A 14,315-nucleotide genomic window follows, 5' to 3' on the forward strand; every position below is an offset into this window, starting at 1 on the left:
TCACTCTTCAAAACCCCTTCAGTCCAATTTTCATGATTCTGTTGCCTTTAGTTCTCGAGATATTTCTAATAGGCCCTTTATCTGCCTCACCCTATATAATTTGTTTTCTGTCAAAATTTAATACAAGTTACGTAAAAATTTTCCGACCGCGCGGATTTGAAGCGAGCCGGGCGATTTGCAAAATTCGGCCGCTCGCAAAAGCACCGATTTTAAAAATAATTTTTAATAATTAAATGTAATTATATTTTATAATAATTTTTATTTTAAGATAATATAAGTCTTTCTTTAGTCAATGACTGTAAAATAATTTCTTAATTGTTATAAATAAAGGCACTACGACTTAAGAAAAAAATACAATTATCTCGGCTTCAGTTGGTTGTAAATTTTTTTTATTTTTTTATAAATCTTCGTTTTGTTTTCAGCAACAATAATCTGTAAGTTAGAAACTCATAGGATGTACAGGGCCGCTTCAGCTCTAAATGTTTATAACGAAATTTGCCCCCTTATTTTCAAACCCAAAAATTATCTCGGCTTCAGTTGGTCGTAGAAATTTTTTATTTTTTTATAAATTTTCGTTTCATCTTCAGAAACAATAATCTGTAAGTTAAAACTCATAGGATGTACAGGGCCGCTTCAGCTCTAAATGTTTATAACGAAATTTGCCACCTTATTTTCAAACCCAAAAATTAGAGGTTTAAAAATGTTTTACGCATTTATTTACATCAGAATATGAAAATATAACTCTTTAGAAGGAGATTAGATGTTTCACCAACTCTCTACGATTTTTTTCAAAAAGTTATAGCCTTCGACATTTGACCTCTTGGGATAAACAATTTATAATATCTAAGCAACAAATTCGTTAATCTGGCTTTACATTTTTTTTATGTTTGGAATTGAAAGATCTTCATTTTAAAGCTTTAAAAAATAAAAAAAAATTATTTGTACAATAAATATTGCAATTGTAAAAAACGGCCATTTTGGACTTTTCGCAGGCTGTTTTGCAATAACCAATTAACCAAATTAAACTTACCGTATCTCAAATTGTAGGTTTTTTAATTTACTACAACTTTTTATCAAAAAGTTTTTCTCTAAAATCAATATCCTAAGCTGCAAAATTAAAAATCATTAAAAATTGCAAATTTAACAAATGAAAATCGCAATAAAAAAAAAGCGCACAATATTTTTGGTTACATTTTAGTAGAAGTTATTCCTGGCATTGTCCTTTACAACACCTGATAGGTTTCAAACATTCCTGAATTATATCCTGAAATCGACCTATTTTTCACCCACAGCCTGGGGTATGAGAAATTTTTTCAGAATTTGGTTTTTTGCCCTGTCAGAGCCCTATGTTAAGGGGTACACATGGTGTGATGAGAATGTGAAGAAACCTAATTACGTTAACATAGCTAACAAATGACATTTTCATTACGTTGACATGTGTGTTTTTTGGCGGAGTTTCTGACAGGGCAAAAAACTAAATCCTAGAAAAGAAAATTCTCATACGAGGTTTTGCAGAATCACCGACGATATGACATTCACTTTTAATCTACTTCACAAACAAAATAATAAACCTAGATCTATTGGCTGTCTCTCGCCACCCTCAAGCACTTTTCCATATACTTGTTAACCTTTACAACATTTTCAAGAATACTCAAGAAGAAGCCCCTTGTAGCGGAATGTAAGTACAACACGCTATCATTGCATAATTACATACTGCATACATTTGCATGTGCTTGTAGACATGATGACGTTTGTTGCTGCCGTTATGTGTACGTGCATATGTATTTGTCTGTTGTCTTAATAACCTTTTATGTATGTTGTTGAATATTGGCTTGAGCATTGATCTTATGGATCTTTTTAGCACGTTTTATAACCAGACATTGTTCTAACTCTGGTTTTTATTTGAAGCATTTAGTGACTTGTAACCGTTGACCTGAAGATGCTCTGCATATTATAGAGAGCGAAACCGGTCGTCGGCAGTTAAAATAAATGATTGAGAGTACGTCTGTCTTTTACTTCATTCAAAATGAACTCTCATATGCAACCCATTTAACATTTGTTAATTTATACGTTTATATCTATAATTTCTAGGTAGCAAAGCCTTGCGTTCCAGTGCGCAAGTCCAAAAGTAAGGCCACAGAAAAGTGGAGAAAGGGAAGGCAACGGACACGCAGAATTTGTGAGGCGTTAGAACTTGGAAAGAGTTGGGAGACGCTTATGTCCAAACGTGGACGATAGAAGGCTAAGAAGAAGAAGAGAACCTGGAGAAAATCGTCGCGGGATCGGCCAGCTTGGAGGCATAGTTTGAAGCAGGACAGAGACCAAGGCTCAATTTGGGCTGTAGTGTCAACCATTTGGACAGAGAAATAGAGATAGTGCAGATTTTTTCAGGAACTTTTGAGACCTAGAACGTTCGTGAACTTTCTTGAAGTTTCCATACCCAGTTGACGAAGTGTATAAGCGGAGTGCCAATGAGTTCACAAATAAATAGGTACTTACTAAAAAATTAACAAAGATGAAGTGACTAGAGAAAAGATCATTGGTCTTCGAGATTTATCATCGTATTGGTTCGTTTAATTCTAGACTAAACACTTACCTAATATTTTCGATAACAATGGTAAAGCAGAACTGATAATAACTAGCAGGGCGCAGTTGCCTATCACGACGCTAAAGGGGGTACTCCTAGGCTTTGGTCTTATTCTCTTCATGCACGGCGCCGTGTACAGCCCGATGGACGAAGTGACGATTAGGTAAACGATCAATACTATTTCTAATGAGGCTCCGAACAGTCCCAGCTTCGATAAGGAACTTACTCCTAGAGTAAATTGCTAAAAACAAAACAAGGTATAGAATTAGTTATTTGTAGAATATATTATAAGGTACGACGACGATAATATACTCTTATCGTCTAAAGTACGCCTATATTTTTAACAAAATATGTTCTTATACCGTTTCTGACAGCATAAAAGACCAATTATTTGATTCTCTGTGTGTTAAACGGAAGGATAACTAACCATCGGAATAGATGCGCTGAACGTATTTCGAAGTCTTCCGAAGCCGGTCTATTTGGTGAGTTAAGCGAAGTCGACATATCCCTATCCTACCCAACGACTATGTGTGCTGAACGTAGTTATCATTATCCCGCCGTCTAACGCGTTAAGTTATGCGACTTCTAGTTAATTCTCTCGATCGTCGGTGAATTATTGATATATCGAATATAGCCACACTAACCTTCTGAGGTTTACGAAAGCCCTATATATAGAACACCTTCTTCTTTTTGCATAGACATGACTCTGTCTGTTTTTTTCAATGTGCCTCTAGTAAGTTGTTGTTCCATCGTTTTCGTGGTCTTCCCACTGATAGTCTTCCTATTGGGGAACCGTCTCTCGCTGTCCTGACTACCCTATTTGTTGTCATTCGGCTTATGTGGTCATTCCATTCTATTCTTCTGTTTCTTACCCAATTATTAATGTCATACACCTTGTATCTCCGTCGTATATCTGTACTTCTAGCTCTGTCCCATAGAGTCTTACCATCGCTTTTTCGAAGGGTTTTCATCTCCGCTGTTTCGAGCAATCTTTTTGTCCTCTCTGTGTCGGGTCGTGTTTCTGCCGCGTATGTCATTATTGGTCTGATGACTGTTTTGTAAATTCTGCCTTTCATTTCTTTTCCGATATTTTTATTTCTCCATATTGTGTCATTCAGGCAACCGGCGGCTCTGTTTGCTCTATTCACTTGATCTTCCACTTCTGTTTCGAGCCTTCCGTAGCTCGATAGTGTGATGTCTAGGTCTAGGTATTTAAACTCCATTACTTGTTCTATTATCTGACCTTCCAGATCCAATTTACATCTTATTGGATCTGCTGTTATAACCACGTATTTTGTCTTTTGTGAGGAAAGTAACATTTTAAATTTTCTGGCGATTAGGTTGAATTGGTGCAGCATATGTTGTAAATCATCTTCACTTTGAGAGATTAGTATTGCATCGTCTGCATAGCAGATTATTTTAAGTTGTTTTTCTCCCATTTGGTATCCTTTTTAGTTCTTATTTTTCAACGAAAACATTTCGTTTATAAATTCGCAAAAGTCTGTGTGTTATTGCGTTGCGGCTCCTGCAATACTCAGATCAGATTTATCGATGGATTCTTATGTAGTTTTTTCTTCTGAATCCAAATCTGAAAACGACATTTCGATATTTCTAACCGTTTTCGCGATAATCGACCCCAAAGTCTAAAATGTGACGTCACAATCGGGTTATTTTCTACCGACACACTACACGTCCAGCTGAAATATTTGCTATTAAGTAGGCTAGTTTTTTAAATCTCGATTTGTTAAGCAAAGCATAATACTTAGGTTATTTACATTTGAGTTTGACACTTCGTGAATATCAAACTAAATTTTAAATTAAGTATTAATAAAACATCAATGACATTATTTTGATAGTGAATTTAATTATTATATAAAATAAATAAGATGTTCAAAAATACAATTTGAGTATATTTTAAAAGCAATAATTTATTAACAACTTCAAAAAGTGATTGATGGATTCGACCGTTACTTGATGGAAGTTCATTTTATCTCACAATAAAACACTGAAAAACTTTTGTTTTTCTATACTTCCACAAAATTTATTACAACTATGTTATTACTACAGCTGTTTCGGAGAAAGGCACTTTGCCGAAACAGCTGTAGTAATAACATAGTTGCAATAAATTTTGTGGAAGTATAGAAAAACAAACGTTTTTCAGTGTTTTATTGTGAGAACTTCAAAAAGGTTTATACGAGTATGCGGTCTCCCCTTTATGATAAATGGACTGTTCCATTTGCTATGAAATTAAAATATAGTCGGTTCGCTAAACTCGACACAACTGGCTAGTAATTTTAGTAGGTAATTTTTTTGTTTTTGCGAATTTTGCCAAAATTGACAAAATTACTAATTATTTAGTAATTATTAACTAATTAGTAATTATTTTTTTTGCCAAATTGGCAAAATTATTGACTAAAATCACTAACCAGTTGTGTCTGAGTTTAGCGAACTGACAGTATATGAAAGAATATTGTTTGGTATAAACAATTATGGTCTGATATGTGCAATTACATCTTTCTAATGGAAAAAATATTTGAATATTTTTCTCAAATTATGGATACCAGCCACATTTTCATTTATAACTCTTTTATTTTTAATTTGACGAAGAAAAGTTATTCTTCTTAAAAAGCTCTTCATGCTCTAAGATTTATGATGCAACCATCATATGTAAAATTTTATTAATTTTATACGAGGTATATAAAAAATATGAATTTCGATCAAGAGTAAATGGCCTTTATAGTTCATAACATTTAAATTATAATGATATAATTGCACATTAAAACATAATTATTAATTCTAAACTACTTTTCATAATAGCAATTTTACATATTATGAATTAAAATACGTAAATAAACAAAGTTTTCGTTATGATAATGCTCGCATTTTCAGCTTGTTTTTTATTATTTCGTCCATGATCAGGTTGAACAATAAAGGACTCAAGGAATCCCATTTGCCAACTTCAATTAGATCAGTTAGTTCATCTTCTACTTTTACTTTTATTGTGTTGTTCTTGTAGATGTTCTGATATATAGAACACAATTATATTTAATTAACGAAGTAATTAACGATGACTATCTTTTCTTTTGTATGTTTGAATCAAAATAAATGACTTAACAAGAACAAATCTTGTCTCCGAGTATAATTTATTACTCAGGGTCATCACAAGAATTAAATTATTCTTCAGAAGTGATCTTCTTCTTCTTGTGCCACTCCTATCGGAGATTGGAAATCATCAAGACTACTCTGACTTCGTTTACAGTTGACCTAAAAAGTTCATTAGTGGTGCAGCCAAACCACTCTCTCAAATTCCGTAACCATGACATTCTTCTACGGCCTGGATTCCGTTTTCCTTCTATTTTTCCTTGCATTATATTCCGAAGTAATGCGTATTTATGACCTCTCATCAGATGACCCAAATACTCGAGTTTTCTTCGTTTTATCGTTAACAAAATTTCTGGGTCTCTTCCTATCCTTCGTATTACTTCAAGATTTGTGATTCTTTCAACCCAACTTATCTTCAGCATTCGACGGTAGCACCACATCTCGAAACTTTCAATATTTTTTATGTTGTTCTGTTTGAGAGTCCAGGCCTCTACACCGTATAATAGCGTGTTAAATACGTAGCCTCTTAGCATTCTTAATCGTAGAGGGATGCTTATATCTCTGTTGCAGAAGAATTTTCTCATCTTTATGAAGGTGGCCCTGGCAATTTCGATACGTCTTTTTATTTCATTGTTTTGGTCTCCAGTTTCGTTTATTAAAGTTCCCAAGTATTTGTAACTTGATACTTTTTCAATTTGAATGCCGTTTATACTAATATGTGCTGGTTGTCTCATGATTTTACTGAAGACCATATACTTGGTTTTGTTGAAGTTGTCTCCATCAGAAGTGATGGAGAAGTTGAAAAAGCATATTATTATATCTTATATCTATTAAGCAGAAACGTTGAAAAATAAATGAGAAAAATAACAAACATGTTTAATCTTACCTTCGAGCTGATTGGTAAAGCTTTAATGCCTATAAGCAGTGATAACGTGTTTTGTACTACTAGTAGCACAGCTATCACCGTTAAACTGAGAAGTAGGAGCATAGCTATTGGATAAACGACGTTTCTTCGAAATGAAGACGTTTGTCTCTGTTTATCTGAAAAATAAATAAAAAAAAAACAATTATAAATTAAATGTAAATAAAAAAATTGGGTAAACAAAATACATAAAAGACTTACTTATAACAAATTTATTCTACTTTGGACGGCCGGTTTTGCACATTTTGCAATTTTCTCTGCATCATCAGGTCTCCGGAAAGGTTACTCAATGTTGCATATACAAGGAATGTTGTTATATTTACGTATAAACATACTTAAAGCTCCGTTATGGTTGGATGGTGTTTGATGGTTGGCTTTACTGCACTTTGACAAATATAGGAATGTTCTTGAGGAGAAACGTTAGAGTAACAACCAAAAGAAATAGAATACCTACTACATATTTATACAGGGTGTTAGTAAATAAGTATGAAACATTTTAAGGGCTAATTCTACATGGCAAATTAATGCCAGTTTGCTCGATAAACATATGTCCGCAAATGCTTAGTTTCGGAGATACGGGGTGTTGAAATTTTTATTTCAAACTGCCAATTTATTTCTGTAAGACCAGTTGAGCTATGAAAATGAAATTTGGTGAGTTTTAGGAGGTAGTTATTACGAATTTTATGACATACAATTAAGAATTTTGTATTCATCATTGGCGCGCCTACGGGCAATGGTCTGAATTATTTTAAAGAAAAAAATAGTACGCCACTGAGATATTTCGAATTAGAAATTATTTTTAAATTCCACGTCTAATTTATGATAAAAAACTTTTCTTGCCTTTTTTTCATATGATGCACCGTTTTTATGCAGAAAAATAAAACATCTTGGCGCATATTTTTCATTTCTTAATACATCATCAAGAACTATCCAATATAATAATACTAAACTAGAACAATAACAGAAAATATTACTAATACCATTTCAACTAGGCGCAAAGCTGCAAGAAATGTTTAAAATGATCTCCTTTACAGGTAACAGAAGAATTTTATATTCATCATTGGCGCGCGTACGGGTAATGGTCTGAATTTTTTGAAGAAAAAAATAGTACGCCACTGAGATATGTCAAACTAAAAATCATTTTTGAATTCCTCGTTCAATTGACGACAAAAAATCTTTCTTGCCTTTTTTTCATATGCGGCGCCGTTTTTATGCAAAAAAATTAAACATCTTAACGTTTACAAAGTATATGAATTAAGTTTCTATGCATATGGAAACTACCTCAAATACTTGGTAAGCGTTAAGATGTTTTATTTTTTTGTATAAAAACGGCGCCTCGTATGAAAAAAAGGAAAGAAAGATTTTTTGTCGTAAATTGAACGAGGAATTCACAAATGATTATTAGTTTGACATATCTCAGTGGCGTACTATTTTTTTCTTCAAAAAATTCAGACCATTACCCGTACGCGCGCCAATGATAAATATAATATTCTTCTGTTATCTGTAAAGCAGATCATTTTAAACATTTCTTGCAGCTTTGCACCTAGTTGAAATCTTATTAGTAATATTTTCTGTTATTGTTCTAGTTTAGTATTATTATATTGGATAGTTCTTGATGATGTATTAAGAAATGAAAAATACGCGCCAAGATGTTTTATTTTTCTGCATAAAAGCGGTGCATCATATGAAAAAAAGACAAGAAAGGTTTTTTATTATAAATTAGACGTGGAATTTAAAAATAATTTTTAATACGAAATATCTCAGTGGCGTACTATTTTTTTCTTTAAAAAAATTCAGACCATTGCCCGTAGGCGCGCCAAGGATGAATACAAAATTCTAAATTGTATGTCAAAAAATTTGTAATAACTACCTCCTAAAACTCACCAAATTTCATTTTCATAGCTCAACTGGTCTTAGAGCAATAAATAAATTGGCAGTTTAAAATAAAAATTTTAACACCCCGTATCTCCGAAACTAAGCATTTGCGGACATATGCTTATAGAGCAAACTGGTATTAATTTTTCATGTAGAATTAGCCCTTAAAATTTTTCATACTTATTTACTAACACCCTGAATAAGGGTGAGTCCATTTAAAACCACTCAATTTTGTATCCAAAAAATTTTTGGGTCGCCAATTTGTCTGAAACTTGGTGTATAGCACCTGCGCAACATAAAAATAAGACATTTTTTTCTTTTTAATTTTACAGTGATTTGCTATTTACTTAAATAAATTTGTATACTTTATGGTAAAGTATTAATGGAAAACATAATGTTTCAACAGAAGGGACTAAAAATGTCATTATACAGCAAACAAGTCATTTTGATGTTTTCGATAAAATTTTAGTGTAGAAAACGCTGTGTCTAGGTACACGCTAACGTGTACGCAAATAAAAAAAATAGTTACACGCTTAAACGTCATCAAGTCAGTGACGTCATTATTTAGCGTGTACTGTGACTGAGTTTTTTGGTACACGCTAATTTGAGCCACGTGTATGCTGTGGTATTAAGTATCTGTAAGTATCGCGAGTGTCAGAGTGTGGTTAGAATTTGTCTAATCGCGTTATGTTTACACTTTAATATTGATTTGTAAAGAGTTTCCTTATTTTTTACTTGTTTTAGTGTTTTTTTTTAAATTAACTGTGGAGTGTGGACAATTATTTAGTTTTTTTAACGAGTTTAACAACATTCTAAAACAGTATGAGTATGAAAAAGATAAGAGACAAACATTCGTGATTAAGGGTAGCAGAAGTAATAATAAGATAAAATATACGGGGCGATTGATTAATGTGATAAAGTTCAGTAGATCCGCTATAGTAATAGATAGCAATTAAAGTTAGTAACAAAAATTTTAGCAAACTTTGAGCTTTATATTACAAAATTAATAAAATTAGTTAGAATGTTACAGGGCGTTCGATAATATAGTGGCAGGCCAAACGTATTATGTTTTTTAAATGGGACACCCTATATTTTATTTTATGTTCGAAATCTTCTTAACTTCCAATCACACAAATATAAAGGCTTATTATGTTATACAGGGTATTTACAAAGTTACAACCAATTTTCTATGAAAATCGTAACAAGTTCAACTCCCTGTATAAATAAAAATAAACACCACAGCAAAAATAAACACTATAAACTGGGTATAATTAACTTAGGCATAAAAATTATTTTAGCAGTATTTTGTATATATCATGTTAACTAATATTCCTTTTGATAACCTGAATATATACTTTTATATACATATTGTTTTATTACAATTAAGTTTGAAACATCTGAATAGTTTTGCTTCCCTTCCCCTTCCCTTAATAAAAATATTTTCTTTCAAACAAACAACAAACACCAAACATATCAAAATAGCGTGTTCCAAAATATACAGGGTGTTTGGTAAAGAATGGGCCATAGCTTAACCTCAGGTTCCTGAGGTTAAAATAGGCCGATTTAAGCTAACTTACCTTAGTACAAAGTTTATAATAACCGAGATACAGGGTGTCAAAGTTAAACTTTTTTTTTATTTATTATTGAATATTTCCTAACAGGTATTAGATAACAACATGAAATTTGGTATGTGGGGGTTTTTTAGGTCGAGAAAACTAAATTCCCTACCAAAAATTATGTATTGCCCAGAGGGCGCCACATACGCCTTTCAGCACTCATTTATTACGTTCAATTTTTTTTATTCCTCACTCTGTATAATTTTGACAATAAATTTTTTATTCTTCTATGAGTTTTACTTAAAAAAGGTATACTTCTTTCATCTCCCTAAACTCAACCGTTTTCGAGATGAACGCATTTTAAATCTGCGATACACCATCATTTTTAGCATAATATCGTTGTAGTTACACCCGAAAAATAACTTAAAACCATAATAATTGTGCCAGTTCTCAAATTTATGTCATTGCATCGCAAATTCCATTAGAAGAAATTTGCGATACGTTTTTGGATAATTTTATGGTCTTAAGTTATTTTTCGGTGTAACTACAATGATATTATGCTAAAAATGATGGTGTATCGCAGATTTAAAATGCGTTTATCTCGAAAACGGTTGAGTTTAGGGAGATGAAAGAAGTATACCTTTTTTAAGTAAAACTCATAGGACAATAAAAATTTTAATGTCAAAATTATACAGAGTGAGGGATAAAAAAAAATTGAACGTAATAAATGAGTGCTGAAAGGCGTATGTGGCTCCCTCTGGGCAATACATAATTTTTGGTAAGGAATTTAGTTTTCTCGACCCAAAAACCCCCACATACCAAATTTCATGTTGGTATCTCATACCTGTCAGGAAATATTCAATAATAAATAAAAAAAGAAGTTTAACTTTGACACCCTGTATCTCGGTTATTATAAACTTTGTACTAAAGTAAGTTAGCTTAAATCGGCCTATTTTAACCTCAGGAACTTGAGGTTAATCAATGGCCCATTCTTTACCAAACACCCTGTATAAAGTCACTGCGCACGCTAAATAATGACGTCACTGGCTTAATAAAGTTTAATTCGCGTGTACCTAACTTTTTTATTTGCGTACACGTTAGCGTGTACCTAGACACAGCGTGTAGAAAACGTGAAAACGCCATTTTTTACATTGTCCTCAATTCCCAAAATGCGTATGCTTCGATTTGGCTGAAAATTTGCCCACATATAGCCAAAATATAGGACTTACAGTGGTTAAAAGAATTTTTATTATTTTACAATAAAAAAAAGTTATATGCAATAATATCAGAGTCAGAAATATATAGTTCAGTCAGGATAGCATTTGACCTTGCAAGCCGAGCTGCCCAAAATTTTATTTTTCTAATCTTTAGAGGTGTCAATAGTAATGTAAATTTAAAACCGCCAATGAATTCCGCCGTTGTGTTAGCCATCATCTTGATTTTAAAGAAGAATCGTTTTTGCTCAATATCTCCGACATTTTCAACTTTCGACAAAAAGTGTAAGGGCAGACATTGTTGAAAAGGCGATTTCCTATAATTTTTTTTTGCAAATTTTTTTGTACGGTCTATATTTTCCGAGTTAAGGGGGAAAATAGTGACAGCATAATTATTGAATTATTTCATTTATTATTAGTTTTATGACAAAAATATACCTATACAAAAATGGAGAGAATTAAATTTTATAGAATTTTGATATTTTTAATTCGTTTGCTAAAATCAATATTGGCGAGGAACCGCAAAGTGGGCGACGCCTGGTGGCGAATTTGAAAAGCATCAACTCAAAGAAAACATTGACTTTGCCATTAATTTGTGTACATATTTGCGGTCAGTTTATGTTGTAATTAACAATAATTTCGACTTAAAAAAACTATTGCAGTCTTCCTCAGTATTCATTCCTATTATACTCTACGTAATGACCTAAATTAACCAATGACAAATCACACATTTTGTTAATTTAACGTTTGTATTAAACGTAATATTTTTTAATGTTTAAGCGACTGCAAAATTAAATAAATAAATAAAATGTAGTATATATATTCTGTACATAGAATGTACATTGTTATGCAAAATATCCCGACCACTTCGTAATTTCCAGAACACAATTATTATAAAATAAATTCACCTACTTAGTTTCCAAGTTTCCAGTTTTTATTTAATTAAAAATTGTTACCTGTTGGTGTAAAATAAACTGTAGTGCACCTATTAATTAAATTAAAAACAAAATTAGAAATCCTAAGATAGATTAATAATTTTTAGAACGCTGTGTGATTATCGTGGGGCCAGATTTTTTTATGAAAAAAAGGTAAAAACTGTAGCGTTTAAAAAACCAGTGAAAATATGATCTTTAGATTTGTATAGATTTTACAATCCCTCTCTAAGAAGTCCAAATTTTTTTATTCAGTTTTTTACTTAAATTCAGATTGCAAGGAATTTTCTAAAACCGCACCTGTATACATCTACAAAGTATTGCGCACATTTCAATGTGTTACAAGATTCCTGTTTATTTGAGACGCAAAAACAGAATTTGTAAGAAGTTTTGACAAAAGTACAATTCTAATGCGTAGATGAACTTTCTAGAAGAAATGTTGAAAATCAATTTGATTGGTTTGTTTGAATTTGGTACAAAGATCGAAGCTCGTAATTGGCTCTGAAGAACGGAAGCCGGAAATTGCGTAGTGACAGGATCAAGGAATTTTGGCAGGAGACGGAGAAGAAAGCAGGCATTCTTACAATGGTAGTGAATCAGTAAACATCGATAGTCAGTAACCGGCTTTTTTGTGACGCAAAAAGAATTTCCAAGTAAATGGGATCTATCAAAGTTCTTCTGTGTTGTTGTTAAGTAGGTGTACCATCAGTTTGATGGTGTAGCAGTTCCTTTTTTGATGGTAAAAGTGTAATATACGCTTTGTAAAAATACTGCGTATGTATTTATGAAAGCCGGCATAGTACTAATATCGTAGTGATGAATTAAACCCAAGCCTCCCGTCTCCTGGATTAGAAAACCTATTTCCCGAGGTAAATAAGCAAATTTCTTTTGTTTTATGGTATTTTCATGGTATAATGGTATATGGTGCAATCAGTAATTTTCCATTGACATTTTCCCCTTCGAGTGACGTATGAACTACGTACGTGCTGTCAAGTGTCATGTCAAGTTTCACAATGGTGAAGTTTTGAATTTTAAGGTATAGTGACTTTTAATAATTATAAAATTCTCAAACTAATAACGTTAATTTCTTTCAACATAAAAAAATAAATCTTTTTGGAACTTAAAATACAAAAATGAAAAAGTAAATTGTTGAACAGAACAAAGAATAATTTTGCTTCCATCATTAAAATATTATTGTAAAGACATAATTGTAAGTTAATGTTAAAATCCTTTTTGAAACCTTTTGAAATAGTTAAAAATAAAAGATTTACGGAATGATATTTGACAGGTGACATAGTTGTTGTTATTTTCAATAATTAAGTACTACGAGGAGTAGTCAGTAATTCTTTAATGTAAACATTGTTCCCTGAATGAATATAAATTTTTGTTTTAATGCAAATGCTATAATATATGTCATAATTAGGTCAGTCAGTCAGTTATACAAGTCATAATTAAGTCAGATATCAAATCCTCAATGCAATAATATTATTGTTTATCTTTTGGTGCACCATAACCTATGTTCAGAAAAGTAGATGTATTTTTTTACAGGTAATTTTTTATGTAATCTGAAAGTTTTGTTATCTCAAGGAATAATTTTTCAATAAATGCCATAACTGTGTATTTTGTCCTGTTTATTTACCGCTAACCTATTGGCAAAATTTTAACCACAAACTTTAAAAGCTTTTTAGAGTCAAATTTTAAGATGTTGGATGATCATAGAAAGTAAAACTCCTGGTAAGGCGCCCTAACAAAATATAGCCAGGATTTATATTTAACACCCCAGGATATCTGTAAGTACCCTTGTTTAAATTTTTGATAGTAGTAAATATTCCCTAATCCCTAACTTCTTCTTAACGAACTCACAACCTTAGCTCTCCAACCAAAACACGAGCCGCCGTAGCAAAGTAGTTTTTAGAAATATCCCCTAGTTTTCTCGACCCTTTTGTATTTAAGCAGTATCTAAATTTTCCAAGCTTTTATCTTCCCCCTTATTTCTAAGCGTTACAAAACAAATCAGTACTTAGCATCAAATTTTAATGAATGCATACAGATTAAACATAATTTTGAGTCGTCTTTAACTTATAAGATGTCTTAGTTGCAAAACTTAGTGGTTACTTTGGCAAAACA

At 32.0% G+C, this 14,315-nt stretch overlaps 1 protein-coding gene across 1 annotated transcript in view; it reads right to left on the reverse strand.

The window, feature by feature from the left end:
- Window positions 1–14,315, reverse strand: part of LOC126886721 (protein Lilipod) — a 119,879-nt gene that overhangs the window by 25,219 nt on the left and 80,345 nt on the right. Inside the window, exons 6-7 of the mRNA XM_050653729.1 lie at window positions 6,576–6,730; window positions 2,597–2,828 (exon numbers count right to left, since the gene is read on the reverse strand). Of these exons, the coding sequence (XP_050509686.1) occupies window positions 2,597–2,828; window positions 6,576–6,730 (387 nt within the window). The remainder of the gene's footprint in view (window positions 1–2,596; window positions 2,829–6,575; window positions 6,731–14,315) is intronic.

Source organism: Diabrotica virgifera, chromosome 6 (genome assembly GCF_917563875.1).
Source record: "Diabrotica virgifera virgifera chromosome 6, PGI_DIABVI_V3a".
Lineage (NCBI taxonomy): Eukaryota > Metazoa > Arthropoda > Insecta > Coleoptera > Chrysomelidae > Diabrotica > Diabrotica virgifera.